This window comes from Aquila chrysaetos, chromosome 21 (assembly GCF_900496995.4).
Source record: "Aquila chrysaetos chrysaetos chromosome 21, bAquChr1.4, whole genome shotgun sequence".
Taxonomy (NCBI): Eukaryota; Metazoa; Chordata; class Aves; order Accipitriformes; family Accipitridae; genus Aquila; species Aquila chrysaetos.
The window spans coordinates 9,872,913-9,894,358 of NC_044024.1; the positions used below are offsets into that span (position 1 = coordinate 9,872,913).

At 41.5% G+C, this 21,446-nt stretch overlaps 2 protein-coding genes across 7 annotated transcripts in view; one reads left to right on the top strand and one right to left on the bottom strand.

Annotated features, from left to right (window-relative positions):
- FRMD7 (FERM domain containing 7) overlaps nt 1-4,749 on the top strand; it is a 33,014-nt gene extending 28,265 nt beyond the window's left edge. For all 5 annotated transcript variants that reach the window (XM_041118947.1, XM_041118946.1, XM_029996845.2 and 2 more), the window contains 5 exons: nt 998-1,093; nt 1,370-1,533; nt 1,767-1,835; nt 1,929-2,004; nt 2,205-4,749. In XM_041118947.1, the coding sequence (XP_040974881.1) occupies nt 998-1,093; nt 1,370-1,533; nt 1,767-1,835; nt 1,929-2,004; nt 2,205-3,233 (1,434 nt within the window). In that variant the 3' untranslated portion in view covers nt 3,234-4,749. The remainder of the gene's footprint in view (nt 1-997; nt 1,094-1,369; nt 1,534-1,766; nt 1,836-1,928; nt 2,005-2,204) is intronic.
- A 2,984-nt stretch (nt 4,750-7,733) lies between these two features.
- The window catches only part of STK26 (serine/threonine kinase 26), a 33,438-nt gene continuing 19,725 nt past the window's right edge, over nt 7,734-21,446 (bottom strand). For both annotated transcript variants that reach the window (XM_029996981.2, XM_029996982.2), the window contains 9 exons: nt 17,268-17,324; nt 15,457-15,565; nt 15,211-15,368; nt 12,461-12,646; nt 11,729-11,877; nt 10,964-11,057; nt 10,419-10,481; nt 10,192-10,328; nt 7,734-9,660 (listed from right to left, as the gene is read on the bottom strand). In XM_029996981.2, coding sequence (XP_029852841.1) covers nt 9,636-9,660; nt 10,192-10,328; nt 10,419-10,481; nt 10,964-11,057; nt 11,729-11,877; nt 12,461-12,646; nt 15,211-15,368; nt 15,457-15,565; nt 17,268-17,324 — 978 coding nt within the window. In that variant the 3' untranslated portion in view covers nt 7,734-9,635. The remainder of the gene's footprint in view (nt 9,661-10,191; nt 10,329-10,418; nt 10,482-10,963; nt 11,058-11,728; nt 11,878-12,460; nt 12,647-15,210; nt 15,369-15,456; nt 15,566-17,267; nt 17,325-21,446) is intronic.

The following is a 21,446-nucleotide window of genomic DNA, read 5'->3' on the forward strand; positions in this document are numbered from 1 at the left end:
TGATGCTCCGGGGCATGGCTGCAGGGCTCAGCCCCACCGCCTCCATCAGCGCTGGCTGAGTGCCGCCGTGCCCGCCCTGGCTCTGTTGGCTCTTGTCACAGCGAGCGCGGCCGTGTAAGCACCACAGGTTACACGGCTGCGTCACATGTGTTCACTGTATAATCTTCCAGCGAAAATAGCCACCTCACGTCTGTGCAATTACATAACACTGTAATCACGGCGTAGCTGCAGAATAAATACAGACTTCCTCGCAGCCGGCGTGAAGCAGTGCTTGCCTCCCACACTGGCTAATTTCAACCTGAGAACATCTTGCCAGAGCAGGAAAAAAAAAAAATCCTAACTGTGGGTCTGCTGCTCATAATTAGTGCTGCCAGATCCGGTTATTTATTCAGAGCCATAAACACCCCTCACGCATGATTAGAGCATCTGTGAGCCCATTAAAATCTGGGCTCTCCCAGAAAGCTGAGGGTCTCGGTGCCACACCACGGAGTAACGCAATTTTACCTGGTCCTGTTGTGACACCAGTGTTGTGCGGCTGCATCTAAATTGATCCGTAATGATAATGGGTAAGGTATGCTTGCTGCCTGCTTAAGCTGGGTCTAAAGGCGTGGGAGTGAGCTGAGCTCTGCTATGCTTCCCAGCAAAGGAGAGGAGGATCTTAATTCTTTTGGGGGGCTGATTCTGCATTAACTCATGTGATGTTCAAGCTGGGACAGGTTGGACTCCCTGCCTTGACCTCTGTGAGGTTTGTCTTGGGGTCCTGGAGTTTTACAAATAGCTTCAGTAGGCAGAGTTAAGCCCTGAACCTCAGTTCCCACTTTTGGGATCAACTGATGGGCAACCACCAAATCCTGGCACCCCTTCCCCAGACCTCAGCAGCAGCGAGAGCCACGTCGGGGTCTTGTGTAGTGTCCTACAAGCTCAGGTCTTGGCCCTTCGTATTTCTGCAATCCTCACTTGCCCCATCTTGCTGTAACCACCATGTCCATCCTTGCAGGGCAATACAAAGATCAACACATTCAACTGGTCCAAAATTCGCAAACTGAGTTTCAAGAGGAAGCATTTTCTCATCAAGCTCCATGCAAACATCTCTGTAAGTACTACGCTGCAGGCAGCTGCGAGGCTCAGGAGCAGGCAGCTGTGGACACAGGATCAGCCACGCAAAGTCCCCACATTGAATAAAATCCATTTCTGCTGCTCATGGGTGATTCTCTTTCCCCCCTCCCTCAAGCATGGCATGTGCCACCCTGTGTCCCCAGAGGCCGTAGCCGCCGGCAGACCAGTGTGATCCTTTGTGGGGGCAGGAGGGCGAACGGCAGAGCCTGGCCCCGTGCCCCTGACGCCGGCTCGCTTGTCTCGGGTTGTACAGGCGCTGTGCAAGGACGCGCTGGAGTTCACCATGGCGAGCCGGGACGCCTGCAAGGCTTTCTGGAAGACGTGCGTGGAGTACCATGCCTTCTTCAGGCTGTCTGAAGAGCCCAAGTCAAAGCCCAAAGCCCTTCTGTGCAGCAAGGGCTCCAGTTTTCGCTACAGGTAAAGTCCCCGGGGAAAACCGAACACGAGGCCAGGAAGGGTGTGGGGATGGCTCAGAGCCTCCCTTTTATGTCGGACCTGGCTGGATGCGAAGGGATGATACCTAACAGCTGCTTTTCCTGGAGAGACTGCTGTCTCGGTCTTGCCGCATCCCCTTGCCTCCCCTGGGATGAGGGGATGCCCAGGGCTGGGGCTGCTGAGGCTGCTTACACCTCTCCCCCCCCTTGCTGCAGCGGGAGGACACAGCGGCAGCTGCTGGAGCATGGGAGGAAGGCGAAGATGAAGAGCCTGCCCTTCGAGAGGTACCGGGGGGGATGGAGGGGGCAGTGCCCGGTCTGGGGGGGGGGCACGGCACCCTACTGGCCACGCACCCACCCATGCTCTTGGCCTTGCAGGAAGCACTACGCATCCCGCTATGACGAGAGGCAGTGCCGCTCCTCTCCGGACCTCCTGACGGACGTCTCCAAGCAGGTATTTCCCCTCGGCGTCAACGAGAGGTAGTGCCAGGGCTTGGGGGGGGGGGGGGGTGTCTTGCCATCGTGGCCCCAGCTGGCAGAGCTCAGCTGGAGGCCAAGCCAGACCCTCAGCTCTGCGGGCTCACTGCTGGCCCTGCTTTGCCCCCCCGCCTGGCCGGGGGTCTGGGCACCCACCCACCCTCTGCCCCTGCTCAGGTGGAGGAGCTGCGCCTGGCCTACGGCGGCCGGGGCCCCTACCATGCCAACGGGGTGCACGCCTCTGAGCCCACGCTGGACAGCCGGCGCCGGAGCTCCGCCGTGGAGGTGACGTTCACCGCCGAGCTGGAGCGCTCCAAGCCCGAAGCGTCCCCCTCCTTCCTGCCCCACTCCAAAAGCTCGTCCGCCTTCCCCCTGCTCTACGCCGAGCTGGAGCTGGAGCGAGCGTGGGAAGCCGCCGACCTCTTCGGTGCCAGGAACCCCCTCACCTCCTTTCGGCCCCACCAGTTCGCCGGGAACAGTAAAAGCCCCTCGGTGGGCAACATGCGGGAGGTGAGCGCCCGGCCGCTGGTGTACACGGACGTGCCGTGTCCCCCGCCCGTGGCCGCCCCGGCCCCGCAGGTCCTCTTCTACCTGGACAGGCCCCCGCAGCCCCCGTGCCACGCACCGGTGCCCGGCGAGGACACAGCCAGTGGACGCAGCCCCGCGGCTGCAAAACCCCTCAGGCGGAGCCCGAGCGGGACCCGGGCCGGGGAGTTTCATCGCAAGGCTGCATGCGTGGCAGTGGGCGCAAGCGTGGCCCCGGCAGGGGAGAGCAGGTTGCTGGCTCGCTCCTTCGATTACGGCCTTCAGGAGCAGCCTCCCAAGCGATCCTGGAGCCAGTCGGACATGAAAACCATCCGCTTCCCCTACGGCTCGGAGTTCAGGCCCCTGGGCCCGTGCCCTGCACTGAGCAGCCGGAAAGCGGGCATCTTTCGGCACGTGCCAGCCCAGCAAGGGCTGGCACCGGGGCTGCGGCGTTCTGCCGAGCGCTACGTGGGCAGCAGCACTGAGTCCAGCGACTCCGACTCCGACCTCCTGGCTGCCGACTACTGCTCCCTGTACGGCCGGGTGCTGCGGTCGCCCATGGCCCGGGTGCGGCTGTCCTCTGGCAGCCTCCAGCTGGATGAAGAGGATGAGGAGGTGTCCTTTGCCACGGGCGCCGCTGAAGAGAGGACTTCCAGGGTGGCCTCCAGGTATTTCACCTAGGTGCCTGACACTGGCCAGAGGGAGCAGAGGTGGCTGGCACTGACCTGAGGCCGCAGAAGGGTGACGCTCTTGCTTGCAGGGCTGCTAACTGCTCGCGAAACATTGACGGACTTGTGTTGTGCGAGTGCTCTTAGCTATAGAGGGTGTGTTAATGGACAACAAGGCAGCATTCAGAAGAAGTACCCATCCCCTGCACCACACTCGGAAGCTGGTGCATCTCTGCCACCACACACGGGGGTCCTGCTCCAGCCAGAGGGGCCAGGGCTCTCCTAAAGCCCTGCAAAGACCCTGTGTCCTGCCTGAGCTGGTGGCTGCTGGCCACACTTGGAGGTCAGCTGCTGGAGTCTTCACTGGGAGAGGGAGAAACAGAAAAAACATCTGGCTTTTTTCACAGCTGCTGGTGGGAAGGGTGTTTGAGGCCCATTTGGAGAGAAGCAGGATGGCCAGGGGAGGCTGCTCCTGGAGCTGACCCCCCCCCATGGACACTGCCAATGCCCCAGCACAGAGCCCATCTCCTGCATCCTGCTTCTCCTCCCTCCAACGCTGCAGGGAGCACCTGGCCCTTGAGGACAAGATTGCATGTGTGGGGTGCTCCTTGCAATGCTTGGAGCCACGGAGGAAGCACACTGCTCTGCCTTCTCCCTGGCCAGTTCAGAGCATTATCATTCCCCAAGAAACATCTCAGCAGTTCTTGTATAAATCATTTAGCAGCATTCCACAGTGCACTCTGGGAAGTGGGTTAATGAGTGATATTGCATAGCTCTGCTTTTCTCAGGCCCGTTAGCTGTCATTTTCTGGCAGTACCTCCACAGTCCTGCTACCTCAGTGCCCTGCTTAAATCTGGGGGTGCGAGGCATGTAAGGGAGTTCTTTGCTCCCCCAAATCAGACCTCAGTTAAGCAGCATGGGAAAAAAAGATCTCAGGAGGGAGGTAGGAAATGAACAGGCAGCTGGTGCTCACCCTTGGCATTAGACAGTCTGCTGTAACCACGGTGCTTTGAACCTTTCCTCTTTGTTTGCTACATGAGTGCACCATTATTTTTACCAGGGCTGATTCTAGCTATAAAGAAGGAGCAGGAGATGGGACTGCTCACCATCCATGGGGTGGCAGGAGAATTCCTGATTTATCCATTGCTCCCTCGAAGGGAAAAGGTATAAAGATACTTCTTGATAGTATTTTTATTACAAAAACTTACTATTACCCTAAACCTACAGGAAATCTACTCAGAAAACTGGAGAATGATGACGCCTCTGTAAGATTTATGGAGAGGATCTTGTTACTTTTCTTTAAGAACAATCCCGTAAGTATCTGTAGGACATGACTGTAAGGAGAGGGACAGCCCAGTAAATCCATAGTTGAGAAACCACTGCAACCTGCTAGAATGGATTTCAGAAACAAGGAAGCTGGGACAAAGACAGAAAATGGGTTAAAATGTAAAAAGAACCAAGATTATGGGTACTGCTCACCCTGCGCATTGTTGTCCTTTGTTTTAGAAGCTGGACAATAAAAATCGGTTGTTCACAGCAGAGTTTTGGGTTCCTCCTTCTGCCCTGTGAAATGTGCACCCTCAGCCCTGCAGGCACCCCCAGCCCACCTTCCCCTGCACCTCCCAGGCAGCCCTCGTTGCTCCACAGAGCTGCCAGGCTGGCTTCCCTCTCCCACAGCTGCTTGCTGGCTCTCTCTGTGCCTTCACTGTCTCAGTGACGGGGAAGACCCGCCGAGATCCCTGAATGCTGCTGAAAACAACCACATTCTTGGTTGGTTGCCCAAAGAAAATGCATTACATCAACAAGAGAGGTTTGCTTGTGCTCCTGGTTACCCTGTGCTGAAGAAGCTGTGAACTACGGGGACTCCACATGCTGCTCTGGCACATGTTCTGTTAAAAAAAGGGATAATCTTTCTGGTTATAGAGAATTGTTTCTTCCCTTTCCCAAAGCTCTGCACCTTGGAAAGAGCAAGAACCACCACTCAATACAGCATTTAAGTATGGCAGTCTATATGCATGATTTGGGGCGGGGGGGGAAGCAGTGTTTCAAAAACAGACTGCACACACAGCCCTCAGAGCATTACACCTTAAGCACACAGGCAAATCTACTATCACTGTTAGCTCCCGAACGCATGTGGAGACACAAGTAAAGGCTGGCCCAAGTCAGCTTTACCTTGAGCAGATCCCAGAACAGACACGCAGTGCCACCGAGGGGGACTGAAGTACAGCCACACTGCCCAAATCCCCAGGAGCTGCCAGCTCTGGCATTCAGGACTTTGCTGGGGAAACAGCATTGAGGAGAAACAAGGCCTTGGGAACTATTTTTGGATTTTTTTCCATTGACTAGACCGCACTGGGGCACACACAGCATGGTGTAAGGATGTGCTAAGGCACAGTGCACATAGTCAACAATAGCAGAGGAAGAAAACAGCTCATGAGTAAGTGACAGAAATTAACATGTTTAAGCTAAATTCATTGCATAAACTAGCTCTCTTGGGACTGACTAAAATAAGGGAACAATCCCATTAAGCAGTGGCGCACATGTCAAGGAAGAATTGAAATAAGCCCAAAGTCCTTCCCCATGGTCCCTGCTCATCCTTATTCACCCAGAAGAGGTAAGAACATCTATTTAAGTGATTGAGTTTCACTAGGGAAGAAAACAAGGATGGAGAGAGGACATGGAATGATTTGGTCTGCCAACAGTGAAGGACAGACAGCAGTACCTGGAAAATGCAAACTTTTACAGCCCTTACACAAGCAAGGATTATTAAAGGGGGAGGAGGCACAGCAGCATTACAGCATCAAAACATTAAGCTACTCAGCGCATTGGGACTGAAGTAACCGGAGCTCATAGAAAATATATCACTTCTAAAGCTAATCTTGAAGTTTAGATGCACGCTGTTCAGCAACTTTTTAGGTAGAGGTGTATATGTTAGGATATAAAAAGAAGCAAAATGTACACAGAATACAAAGAACTTCAGTTTGGAGAAGCACTAAGGTTTCAGTGTACTACTGACCTCATCTCTGTGTTAAGTGTTACTTCATTTATTGGAAAAATGTGAAATAAGACAAGCCAACATACATACCACTAAAACTTTGCAAAGAAAAAAATAATTTTATTCCAGTGTTAACTCATAAAACAGTGTGATAAAAATCAGACCTTTAACAACTGCTAAACTTTGTGCAAACACATTAAGAACCTATGTACTTTCCTATTCAGCTATAGACATTCGACTGAATGCAAGAACAGGTGTTTACGATACTACATGCTTACTGTACAGAAGCATACTAGAGGAGTCAGAGACCAACGGTTTTAAGAATGGTTACATTAATAAAGGACTCATCTACCCAAGAACAAATACATTTCTCTATTCTGCGATTCAGACTATTTTGATAAGACTACTTCAATATCAATTCTTCTCAATCTACAGTGGGAAGCATGGCAAACCAAACAAGCAAGAAGATGGTTCCTGCATGAATATTTTGATATATCTTTCCATTAGCTATCTGTCAGCAACAGAATACTGCTGATTAAGTTACACAGTTCATCAATAACTAACACATGGTGGGGAAAAAGACAACTGTTCTCTGGAAACCAGTAATACAGACATCCATTCTTAAGAGTCAAGGTTATAGTTTTAACGATGCACAGAGACTTTAGGCGCAGAAATGCCATATGCAGTACAATTAAAAAAAACCTTCTTGAATGGACTGTGTTATAAGAGAATGAGGCTGTATTATTCACACATGGATGAGTTTCTCCCCACACTGTCCTATGAGGTAGGTATACATCCCACCCATTTCACAGGAAAAGAAGAGGCACCATAGTTCAGCAACTTGTTACAGTCATATCACAAATAGGACAGGTTCCAATTTCCCAAATAATTCATTAACGCTACCTACCCAGAATCATTTATAGAGTTGCATAGATTAAAGACCCTGTGTCAACAGGGTACAGCCACCAGTTATAAAATTTGGGAAGAATTCCCATCACCTCTCCCCTTGGCCTCCCACATAAAACGAACACCTTAAGGGAAGTGACATGGAAGTAAAAACATGTTTTTAATTCTGAGAAATTTATATGGAGCTCTGTAAAACGACATTTGGGTTGAGACTGCTGAAGTGAAAGTCGAGGTAACTGTGGCACAGGCCTTTTTGTACCTTCACTCCACAATGCCGAGTTCACAATGAAGTCAGAGCGTTCTAACACCTCTACCATGTTGTCACTGGCCGTGCACGTTCGTCTGAGCACACAGATCCTGACGACTCCTCTTTAGGAATGGAATCAAACTGAACCCTGGGGCTGCTCCATCCATTCCCTGTGGCGTAGCAGCTGGTAGGTGTCCTCCGGACAAGAACAGCATGGGGGGGACCCAAACCTTTTCAAAGCAACCATGCAACTCTGTGCAAGGAACACCTTTCTTGAACTAGAACACAAGTTTGTAAGAGGTATATCCACACCTCTGCACATCTACTAAAATTCAGAATAAAACGCACAACAGAACAAGCTCATGAAAGTTTACAGAACTTAAATATTTATTTTTAAACCATTTAAAACCCCCCAAAACATTGAAATAAGCTTAATCTATAAACAGATTTACAAGACTAACAACTACAGAAGCTAGAGGAGCACTACAATTTGTTTCTGTGATGCAGTTATTTTGTAAAGCTTCAGATCAACTGTATTTACAACTTTTGCTGCTTTTACATTTATAAAAATATTTATTTCATCCATAACATTATTGTTTTCAAAAACTATTTCCAGACTTTTTTCTCAGATATAAATTCTAATTGAATTTCAGTTATATAGCAGATGAAAGTTTTAAACAGAAACATTTTTTTAAAATTAAAACAAGGAGTTAAAAGTAATTTTTTTACAGTGTAGGCACCATTGAAAATAATTGTCCTTGGCATATCTAACCACCATCTCTCACAAGTGTCCTTTATATAAAAACGATGTAATGGCAACATTTGACTAAAAATGCAGTATTTACTTGCACACCATTACTTTTTCAATATTTGGCAGATATATTTCAGATTCTTTAAAATGACTTTTGTGCAAAAACAAATGTGCAGGTCTGAACCATAAAATAAACACACCCAGCCTTTATCAAAAATAAATTTACACCAACAGTTCCACAGCTAAGTACTGAAAAACAATCCCAGTTCAAAACTTCAGCATAATATACATACTGGGTTGAAAAAGGGAAAAAAAAAAAACCAGAAGAGAAGATATTACCCATCTAGCAGTACCATAAATATATAACTGAAAGCAACTTATAGTCTTACCTACTTTTTATGGAAAAAAAAAAAAAAAAATCACTCCGTACTGCACAGTACTACCTTTTTGTGAAAGAATATCTATAACTCAGTTATTTGCATATTAACTGGTAAATACATATTTAAAATACACTTTCAGAAAATTATAAACAAATTATGTTGATGTATTGTATTTAATGTATTTAAGAACAAAAATGCGTATAAATATCTTACAGGAGAAACAACACCACCACACAGAACGCTGGTGTTACACTTATACCTGCTTGTGAGGTATGTATCATGCGACGCTCGGCTTCTCTGGCTCCCTTCCACCCAGGCATGTGTACTCAGAGGAAAAAAATTAAGTTAAGTTAAATTGGACTTCAGGTTTTGTCCATTATTGCCAAAAGCCCCACCCCCTCAACTGTATTGCTCTAAATTTTCCTACCATGATGATATAAGATTGAATTACTACTTCAAAACCTGTTCTAAAAGGTAATACATATACTGTACATCAGGATATACCTGTTGCTACATATCACCTGCAAACTATTGACATATTGCTCTCAAATATATTTAATCATAGAGCTGCCTAAAATACTGTACCAATTTAGAATTATAATAGATACTGTTGCAGGTTTATTTTTCAGGGCACGATAACTATATGCTGGTTGAAGCAGGTGCTACAGCAATACCCTTGCCACTACATTACATGTTTTGAATACGCTTGTGAAAAAGCTATTTTCTCTGAAGCTTGTTAGTGATTTACAAAAGTTTAACTCATGAATACAAAAGACCTGTACATCCCCATGTACAGGAACAAAACAGCATCAAAACATACTGTACTTGCACTTTCTATTAACTAAAGTAATGGTTATTTCTAAAAGCAAAACTGCACCTCAACATTTATCAGATTAAACAGGTGAAACTACAATATTAAAAGTTGTTCTTTACAAAATAATTTCCTGAAAATATAAAACCATGTGCACTGCCACAAAATAGTTGAGTAGGTTCTTTCAAATCCTCAATCACCATCAATATGTTGCAAAGATCCAAAAGGCACAAGGAGCTCATGAGCTAAGCACTGCCAAGCTTGAAGTAGTTTTGGTGGGTTTCACTGGGTCCATACGAAACAGCAGTCAATTATGTGAAGTTTCTTAGGATGAGTCATTAACAGAAAATCTATGGATAAAAAATGCAAGAATTTTGTTAGTTATACTGTTTCAGCTTGGCAAACAGCACATAACTATTTTTGCATCACCAAACCCATACATGCCTTCATCTCAACAGTTCACAGGAAAAAAACACCAGAAGTGACATTCTCAAGAAAATATTCCCTAAAAAGTTAAAGATTCTCCTGCTCCCTTACTGGCTATAAATATGCTTATGACAAAATTGCAGGCTAAAATAAAGGAAGCAACGTATAACAACTACAGTAAAATTGCAGCACTAGAAGACCAAACAGATATGGTAATTGTTACTATTAGTTTCAGTCTCAAACAGAATTGTTATGTGTACTACCAAAGTTAAAACTTTAAAGCACTGGACATAGCAGATCTTTCACTTACCACTAAACTACTCAAGTTTACCCAACGTATGAAATTCAGTGTCAACTAACCTTTCCTGTACATAAGTACTTAATTTAAAATTTTTCTTTTAAAAGAAAACTTTTTTTTTTCCCCTACAATGCATACAACAAATTCTTTAACTTACTTCTGAAATTTCTCCATAAGTTTCTTCACCATCTTATCTGTGATCCCTGGACATGTTGCTTCTGCCATATTGATGCTTTTCTCAAGTTCTTCAATTGCTTTCTTTCTGCTAGCATTATTTGTGTCCTGCTGTTTGAGCTGAGTAGCAAACCAAAACAGATAAAAATTATAGAAGTTATCAGACACTTGGGTAATATTTTCAAAGAAATTTTTTAAGTCAAGACTTACCTCAGCAAACACAGGGGTGATTATCATAGTTAGACAACTCAGGGTTTTAACAAGATCCTGATCCTAAAAGTTAACAAATAAGGATTACATTAGCATACTCCTGTACAACACATACACTGCATTTAACACAGCACATGTGATTTTTAAAGTTCAGTTAAATTCAACAAAGCACTTGAAATACATTACAAAAACAATGAAGGCACAGTACATCAACAAATGTTACATGATGTGGAAACAGATGTGTGATGACACATCTGAAATGTCATATATCATCAGAAAAACAATTCAGTTTTTCCTCTCTAATATTATGAGAGTCTTTAAAATTCACACCTCTACGAGCAGATACTGATCTATTAGTATGCGGTACCTTTTGCATTTAAGGCTGACATGGGCATAGGAAATACCGCTAACAAGCATCATCTCTTGAACTACAAAGACAGTCAGTTCTTATGAAAAGTGAATAATTACTAAGTTTTATCACTATCTTCCTTAAATTGGCTTCAAAATCAGCACGTAGAAAGAAGAACTCTTCAGACTGTACACACCGTCCCGTTCTGTAGCTTCTTTGCATCTGGCTTCTTTCGAACTGTCGTAAAACTCCACTCAGGATGTGAGTTATTTTCTTTGTTACTGGACTCCCTGAAGAAAAAGGGTATGATGTACACAATACTAGCCACAACATAATGCTAAGCAAGCATAGGTAACCGAAATACATAATAAATCTATATGGATTAGTTCTGTATTCCCTAAAATAAGAAAAACATGTATTGAAACATTAACTGACCTTTAAAAAAACAACTTCAGAGGCTGAATAAATTGAAATACAATCAAAGCAAACAGAAGATGTTATCTACCCATAAAGCTTACCTTCTCCCATGGCATCCCATTTAAAACAGTTATCCGATATCCAGAAAAGCAAGAGACTTACAGAATGTATGTTGTTCCACAGGCATTGTGCAAACTTCTTCACACACCTCAACCTTGCTCCGCAATATTTCTAATTGTGATTCATTGTTTTTGGTATAACCACTAGCCTCAGACTAGGAAATACATAGCACTTAAACAGAAGCGAAACCGAGTTCAGAGGGAGAAAGTTTAAAGAGATAATGAGCACATAGGTTGACTTATGTGTTAGTCTTTAGGTTCATACAAGGGGTTTTCTTGAAAGAAGCCAATGAAAAACATAATGGAACAAAGACAGATGTACAGAAGAGGAGTTAATTACACAGAGAAACTGCCACAAGCCTACTTTAGTAACATTATTTAAAAAAAGAAAAGCCCAAAAGAGACTAAACTGAAAATAAACTTACGAATCTGAACCATCGGAATCACTTTCATCACTACTATGTCCCTCTGCTTTCCATCTCTTAAACCTATCAATCAGTTCTGTTAGATACGAAGTCTTCTTGGCATTTTTCATGATGAATTTGTGCTTCAGAAGTTCTTTTGCAGTAGGGCGCTGTAAGAAACACCTTAAATATTTAATGTTATGCTAACATTTCATGATTTTAAATGTTAATAGGGGAGATTTAGTAAGACAACTGACTTCTAGAGCTAACTCATATAGTATCAGGAAATTAGTGAAACAGGAAGTCAAGAAATGCCAGTAATCCATATTTACAAGCACTCTAAAAATATGATCAAGTCACAGACTATACCACTTATCCTTCTGTGCTAGAAGGTACACACCCAGGAAAATGACTAATCAAAATTCTCCAATGCAACATTTCCTTGTAAGCAGAATTCAGACAGACAGCAGAAGTTCTGCTGGAAGAAAAAGATCTAAGATTCTCTCCTCTGTTTTAGGAAGCTGCCTCTGTCACCATCTTTTTTTCCAGCCTTGTCCCTCCTCCTTTCAGTATTTTAAACAAAAGAGACTAGGATGGAGACACAGCTATTAAAAAGCACCACCACCATTTACAGTGGAAAGTATAGTCTCTAAAATTATTTCAACTATGATGCACTACACCAGCAAGTATTTCACGTGCATGAGAGAGTTGGAAACAAAGCCAAAACATCTATACACACACACATCTACTCACAAATGTTGGGTCCTTATTCAGACATGCATCAATGAATTCTTTAAAAGGTTTACTGAATTCTCCTAATAAAGTCGGAGGATTGTTTTTTGGAATGAGGAACAGAACTCTCATCGGATGCATATCAGAGTTGGGAGGCTCCCCTTTGGCTAGTTCAATAGCAGTGATTCCCAATGACCAGATGTCAGCCTGGGAAAGGGAAAAGTTACATTTAGTACAAAATTAAGGGCTATCATAAGTCGTTAATAACTGAAATCTTCACATATACTGCATCTATATAATAAAATTAATTTTGGTCTAAGTAGATAATGCACAAAGATTCTTTACCAATATTTGAAGGCTATAATCCCCAAAGACCTGGCTGACTTAATCAGTCTTTAATGACAAATATCTACAACATCACTTTTGTTGCACGCTGTCACTGTTGTAACACTGTCAGCAAGTTAAACGTGCACCTAAATACACATGCTTTTGGAAGAAGCTTCAGAAACATTTACCTCCCTTTGATTTTTTTTATTATGCAATGAACTACAAACTACCATAAATTTCCTATGTCAAATTCAGATTTTGTTTAGATACCAAAACGGCATGCTGATGTTACTTTTTAAACTGTAGATGCACTGAGGTATCCAACCTTGTTTGACACCTCACTCTAAAGAAACAAGGCAGAGTTGAATCAAATCCAGCAGGTGATCACTTAATTTCTTTCCTAACAGACTGCTTGATGAATTTAGCTAGAAAATTATCAACAACTTGCTAGACCTGAAACACCAAGTTCACAACGTAAGTGTCTGAAGAATAATGAAGTGGTATTTATTTTAGCTAAAGGTAAGCATTATAAACAAATTCTGTCTTTGTATCAAAATATCTTGTGAACTATAAAATTCTTCTCCGATTTAGAGATTTTTCCCAAGTGAAATGTACATTACTTGCATCTTTTTAGATGAGCTACAATAGCTATTAAGGTCACTAAAGGTGTTTCTCATTAAAAAGTGGCTGGCAATAGTTGACTACACTTGGCACAGAAGTCATAAACCAAAGTTGCCCATAGAGTAAACAAGGGTTACAACTTGCATCTCTCCAATATTCCCTTCCTATTCACAAGAACTAAAATATCTGTACTTAATATTGAAGAATTAAACTAGCTCATTGTTTATTACTGAAATATTATAACCAACAATTGTATACTGGAGCAAAATATTTTGAAAGAAGAGATGGGGCTTGTAAATCTCTGCCACCACAAAAGTGTATGAATTTCTATTTTATTTTCTGTCATTTTGAAGCAGGGAGAGAAGCAGAAAGGTTAAAATTCAGTCCAGATGCCAAAATGTGCATCAGTATTAGTCCAGAAATTGAAGTGTATCCTGTCCAAAACCCTTCATCTGTCCTACCAAAGGCTTGCATGTTATGTGTTCTCCCACCAGACTTCTGGCATAGAAAGAAAAGGGAGAGGGCATTGCTCTTGTGACATACTGAGGAGATACAGAAGGCATAAGATTAGGTTGCTGGGAGAATGTAAACAAAGGGGTGGTACAGCCGATTTATACACAGGGCAAGCAGAAGAGGAATTATTATCACTTTGACTGGACAACACACAGTTTTAAAGTGGAGTAGAGTGCTTTTTCCAAAGTGCCCTAGGGAGCACATTACAGTTGCACCACTGAAACCCTAAACATGAGAACTACAACGTGCTCCTTATCAGCAAGAACCCTTGTGACATGTACACAAATTCCTTCAAGTCTGAAGGATCCTGGGAAAGTCTCCTGCAGTGTGAATATCTTCAGGACATCTCAGATATTCAACAGTCTTTTCTTTATGTGCACATCACAAGTACAGTTACATGTTTACTATTTGAGAAAAAACAGTATGAAAGTATTACTTTGCATATACCAAGATTTTTAGATTTTTTGCTCCTATTTAAGGTTGCATCTACAGCGTAGAAAGTCCAGTGCCAGCACTGAACTACACTACCATTTTGCTAACCACACGCCCTAGGTTATCTTGTGGGTATACACATGGGAGAAGAGGGTACTGTTCCTTCCTTATCATAATTTCTAGCAGCAGTTCTCAACCCTCAGAAAAACATGGAGGAGGTCTGCTTTTCTACTGCTAGTTCACATAGGGAAACTCTCCTTTGCAATTAGTCAACAGCTCCCATGACAAAGAAATGTATAAGGTACCATACTGCTACCACAGCTACCCAATCCTGTAGTTCAAGTTACTTTTTTCCTTCTCAAGATTAGTCACCTGTGCTAAAATCTTCAGCATTACACAGGTCCTCAGAAATACCATTAAAGAAATTATATCCAGAACTGTTTAGAAAAATCTGAAACGAGTAAAATTTCAGCCACCATCTTAGCTTTAAATAAGCTGATAAGTTCTGGTGGCATTCTAATTTGTGAGAGCTTTATTACCATTTGAATTAAATGTGAAACATTGAATTGAAATTAAAAACAAAACCAACCAATCCACCCACAACACTGAAAGCATCCAGTGAGTTTCTCTGAAAGAATCTTAACATGAAAGCATCAATTTACTTGGTGAGTTTGCATGGGTCTTGCATGTGAGTACAGTGACATGTAAGTACCGTATAAAAACAATTTAATCGCACTTTTAATTTTATTATTTTAAACATTGTAATTTGAAATCTACTTTTTTTCCCTCCATATTGATAGAGCTAAAACCACAAAAATCAAAGTAATTTCTGTTGGATATGCAGATACAAAGAAAAGGTATTCTACTCTCATACTTACTTTTGAATCATACGCTGACTGCTGAATAACTTCAGGGGCCATCCAAAACGGAGTTCCAACAAAGGTATTCCTCTTAATTTGCGTGTCTGTCAGCTGCCCAGCAACCCCAAAATCAGCAAGCTTAACATCACCTTGTTCTGATAACAAGACATTGGCAGCTGCCAAGGGGAAATAATATCTAAATTAGAATACTGCTCTTACAATTTTTAAAGGCTTTAATAAAGTAACATTTTAAATGTTATGCACCTTTTATATCCCTGTGAATTTTCTTCTCTGAGTGTAGGTAGTCAAGACCTTTCAAGATTTCCTTTAGCATGGTAGCAATCTGGAACTCATCAAATGGGCCTGCACGCAGCTTTACAGAAAAGATACATTACAATAATTTTAGTCTTGTATCTATTTTTTGCCTTGTTATGGATTTAATTAAATCCTAAACTTGAAAGATTTTTTAAAAGTAAAGAACTAACAGAATTCATGGAAGATTCAATGAACTATGTCAACATTCTATCAGAAATAGGTGCCATTGGAATAATCATCTTCACATCTCCTCTACTGATAATACATTGAAAGCACTGTTACTTTTCTAACAGGTACAGTATGCACTCCCCCCAGCATGCAATGCACATGAAAAGCTAGACTAATTTTCCACAAAGTTAGTTTCCTATAGACAGCAAACACAGCAGACAATTTTGTATTTTAGATTAAGTGAATTAAGAAACTCAGTTTATTACAAAATAAATTAGTCTATTGACTGTGGTTTTTAAATTCAATGTTGCATTTTTTCTTGTTCCAGCATTTTTTATTCCATGGTTGCTTTTGCATCAAGAACATAACATGCTGCTATAAAGCTGCTAGTATGGAATAAGCATAAACTTTGCACATTAGAAGGCTATGCAAATAAAACCAAAGCAATTAAGGTGGGTGATTCTGCTATTAAAAAAAACAAAACCCAAAAAACACCACCACCACAGCACCGAAACAGAGAACACCATGAAATTATGGTATGGCAAAGTGAGGCAAAACTTCTAAGTTCTATTCTTCTAAAGGTTCAGTGGTTTCAACTGTCACTAGTAAAAGCTATTTCACTATTTCTGACACTCCACAGAAGACTATCAATTACTCCAAAGCGGTAAAGAATAAGTATCTCACAGCCCCTTCCTCAAAAGACTAAGTTCCAGAGCTACAAACTACTACATGCTACACGTAATTACTATGCTTTTGCATTCCTGTAGCTGAGTTGATGTGATATAGTTTCATAAAGAAGTTTAAATAGATCTGTGAAGTTAAGCACATGCTTCAGCTCTTGCAGATAGGACCACTGTCAGCAAATATATAATTAACACCATTCTATAATACCGAAGACATATTTTTCCTTCAGAACAACACAAAGACTAAGTTATATTATCTTACAGGAAAGGGTGGGTCTCTACGCTTTACAGCTGAAGCAGAGCTGTACCGAAAGTATGGGGAAACCACATCCACATACAGTGGATTGTGCTCTTGTACTCTCTAAGCTACATCCTTCATGAATGCTACACTATCTTAAGTAAAAGGCACTTTCATGCTTAACTGAAAATACCTGAAAATGGAAAACCCAACACCTTTTAACTGGTTAAAATTAACTGTACTCTGTGGGCATACACTTCATTCATTCCCGAAACCCAATCCCAAAGGAAACATTTTTTATTCAAGTGTAATGAATTCTACTGGGGGGGAGGGGACAGGGGAGGGACAGATGATCCAATACCCCAAAACCCCACCACATATGGCAAGAACAGTACTTCTCCTCATACTAAAAAACCCCATTGCCTTACATTTGACTGAGAACAAAACGGATGCTTCCTAATGCTTAGAGACAAACAGTAAAAACAACAAAAAAAATCAACATCAATTCAATATAACAGAACTACCATTCAAATTCACACTTTTTGGAGCATTACAATGTAGCAGTGATGTAATATCGGCTGCCTCCAAGGACTAGATTTTATAGAGAGATCTGAAAGCGCAATGAAATAAGGTTCATTAGTACTTATAATGCAAAAAAATCATATACTTACAAGATCCAAAGCTGAACCTCCACCCAAGTATTCCATTATTATCCATAGTTTTGTGCCCTGTAAAGGAAGGCTTGAGTTGTTAGAAGTCCAAGGCTGCCATAAAAAAAAAAAATTATGTATTTCAATAGACTACCAGCATACTGTTAGGAGAATGCAAATGCAGAGTCCCATTAATCACCAAGTTACATGTAATTACTTCTTGTAGAATGATCACACAGCTCCTGTGCAAGATGTCTAAATATCAATTAAAGTTTGACTTCTGTATTTAAAAAAGCAACACCACCCCCCACCCCCCAATCATTTTCTGCTAACTGGTATCTAAAATGATTCTACCTAAAGGAATGGAACTTAGAAAAAGGTGATTTGGTGGTGGTTTAAATTTGAACTAAATGTTTTAATGTAAGGTTGTAGTTCTTGGAGAAGACTGTCTTTGCATTACAATTATTAAATCCAGCCATTTGTGATACAGAAGCATTACAATTTTAATAGTAAACTTCCTTGTAACATCACCACACCTCTCACCTGAGGAAAATACTCAGAACTTAAAATTACTTTTGAGCGAGAGTGTGAGCATGAACATGCTTCAAAGACAGCAGAAATTTAAAGCCTAATGGAGGTAGGTACTAGGTGCCTCTCTACCTATGTGGTAACTCTGCAAGTATGTAACATGTCCACAAGCTCCAACTAAAGATGTCAGATCCAGCGGCCCTTAAATATGCTTGTACCTAAGAACTTACATCCTACCACAAAATATGCCTGCTACCATAGGGACAGCTCTGATTTTGAGATACAAAACAGCACTACAACCACCAGCCAGAAGAAATTGCACTGCCAGACCTGGAACTCTACAAAAACATTCAGGTTTCCAAAGTTTTCAGATCAGAGGTTCAAAATCGGCCATTAAAAAGTCAAAGATAAGAGCAATACAGTTCAATAAAAAGTATGACTTAAGGCACCTATCTTAGGATTAATTTTTTTTTTTAGATTATTTCCAGTAATATTGCAAAGTTCATGTACTCCTTCACCATATGCTATTTGAATCCCAGCCCCTGTGAATATGTGAGTTTCTGCACTTCTTTGGGGAGATGTCTCAACTACTAGAATACTAATTCTTCTAACACTGACTTCTAGATGCTGACTTTGCCCTTAGTATGTCCCTGCAAAAGGTGGCTAGGTCACATAAACAAAACGAAAAAGATTTGGTATTGGATCTATAGACAGTATGTTCAAAACTGGGATCTTCTGCTATTTGCTTGCCAGAGTCCCCTCACATTTCAGAAGAAACCCAAGTATTAATCTATGGGCTACTACTCTTAAGAAATTCTGCAAATAAAAACATTTCTCTATTTAAAACAAAACCCAGTTATTAAAAATACTCAACTGAACCAGACCTGGGGAAGTACCAGGCACACTGTTTAAGTCTCCAGCACATATTTACTAGTGCTAGTTCCTTGTAAGAGAGCACAAGCTTATGGTAGAAGTACTTTTTAAAGCCTCTTGCATTCTACATTGTATGCTTTCCCACCCTATTGCCTGACTAGTGACAGAAATCTAGAGAAAACTCAACAAGCAAATAAAGGTGCAGTTTCTGAAAGCACCACATCCAATTATAACAAAGTGTGCTCTATTAGATTTATACTGAATTTAAAAACCACACCATTTATGAGAGTCTATTCCAATATTATGAGATCAGCAGGGAAGGGCCAGCTAATTTTAGCAGTTTTTACAAAGCCCAACTTTGTCAGCTGAGAAGACCTGCAAGTAACTCCAGTTTAGGGCAAACATTGTGGTTACCAGACATGTTTGGAGGATTTGACCATTACTTGAAAACAGTATAGGGTGAAAATGAGTAAAGTACTGTGTTTCTGAAATAACGCCTCAAAGAAATTGCTACTATCCACTGTAACCGGGTGTGGATATTTTCTAGCTAGGCATGAACAACCTTTTTCCTAGCTATTTTAGGTCAACCAAGTATAAATAGACAATGTAGAACAAACAGTATCTTTAGATTGTCTCAGAGCTTTGGTGCACAAAGTGCTCTACAATCTTGATGGGAGTCTTTGGATGTTACTACAGAAGTTCTCCATATTCAAATCTGAAAAACTGAGAATAACTTCAGGCTTGTTTTAATTGCAAAAGAAAAGAGCAAGCCCAGGTGGCTGTAATAGTTACAAGAATAGATATTTAAACCCCTGAGCTAGATGGCACAAATAGGGAAAACAATCATGAAATTCCAGTCATCAAGAGAAGATCTATCTCTATGGGATCAGATGAAAAGTACAGCTCAAGTATTTTATGAAGCTTCACAAATATGCGTAACCAAACCATGCCAGAACTAGGATAACTTTTCATACCTTTAAGCTTTTTCTTGCCTGAACTGATAAGGTAGTAATACATTTTGACAAACCATTAGGCTTGAGGAAAACACTCATTTTAGCTATCTAAAGTAACTTACACTACTGCATTGCTATGCACTATCACTTTCAAGGGTACCCTCCACAAGAAATGTTTTATTTATCGAGATGTGATGTTAATTGCAATCAAAGTGCAATACAGGATGAGGAGACAAATTTAGATCCTGACCTTCCACAAATATGAACATCTACAGACATCTACATCAGGATTTAAGTTACGTTACAGCTACAAAAGTTGCATTAATACAGCTGTAAGCTTGTACAATTCTACACACATTTGTGAAAGACACGATATAAAGGTAAAGCATTTTACTGCCGTACACAAATGTGTTTATTTTGGCACATTCTTTGACTATATATATGCTTGTACATCACCTACCAGTATGTTTAGAAAACACTACTGAACTTGCCAGATACCCAGTGAAAATTTAAAAAAAATATTACTAATGCCTAACATCTAAGATTAATTCAGTGGGAAACTCCCATTCAAACTCCAAAACTCAAGATATACAGGTACCCCAATTTACAAAGATGGGGGGTTGCACCTTTCTGTGTCACAATAACTGAAAACTGGCATCAGCTTTATCCCAAGAACCTCAAGGAAGTAGACCTTGCCATCTTGTACCTACGATAAGGTTTCTAAAGAGTAAAGTATCTGATAACAGACAAATAACATTGCACTGCTAGGTAAAAATATTAAGGGACTGTCCATATTTTTAAAATCACATTTACAAGTCAGATGTACAAACTGTAGCTAATGAACAGCTAGGCTGCAGAAGGTAAGAGTATCTTACATGGCATCAGCTGAGCTGACTAAGTTACAAATTAGTAAGTCAAGTAATTGAAATAAAAGACACTCTTCCCCTCCCCCTTTCAGTAGCAGGAGCATCTGGAAGAGCCTGCATGTAGGTGGTAAGCCCCAGGCTCCCTGAGACGGGCCACTCCATACTGATCAGCCACAAGGCTGGCTTTGCATCCTAAAGCATGAGGAAACTGTAAAGCTGCAGAGTATGTAGAACAGAGTGTACAAAAATAAAGTCTCTCATCTGAAATGCTTGCAATTAGAAGACACACACAGTTAACATCTCTTCTTTTGTGTTTTAAAAAACTTTATTATCAAATATGCTATCATAACCAGAGGAAAAACTGAACTGACTACAAACTGATGACAAGAGTGATTTGCTTATTCAAAGCTTACTTAAAATTGGTTAAAAAAAACAAGAATAAGTTACAACAGAAGATGTTCCGTTACAGTTCAATTGGATGAACTGAGGCACATGTGAAAAACCTGAAGCCAACACATGGTCTCAGCTGCAGTTTCTTCAAAGTAAAAACTATCAGATTTAAAGATTTAAACCAGCTCTAGATTATTCAGCTAAGAAATATCAGTAAGTATTGTAGGCAACCTGAATGCCTTTGCACTGAGGGTTTGCTTTGGTATAGTCAAGAAAATACTAAGTCTCTTTGATTTAAACACTGCAAAACTCAAAAACATTTCTAATGGCATTCCTAGAGCTTCAGAGAAAGCTACATGTATGATTAATATATTTTAGTAAACTACTTCTATTCTATAGAGCTTGATCTGAAAGAGGGCAGACTGGCTCAACTGTTTTGTTTTCCTGTAAATAAAGAAAGATGCAAAGGAAAAAAGAAAAATCTTAAGTTTTGAAATACCTTCTACTTACAGTATGCTTATGCTCTTTTTAGTCACTATCTTAAAAGGTATTTCTAGGAATATTTTCAGTGATCGTTACATATAAAACTA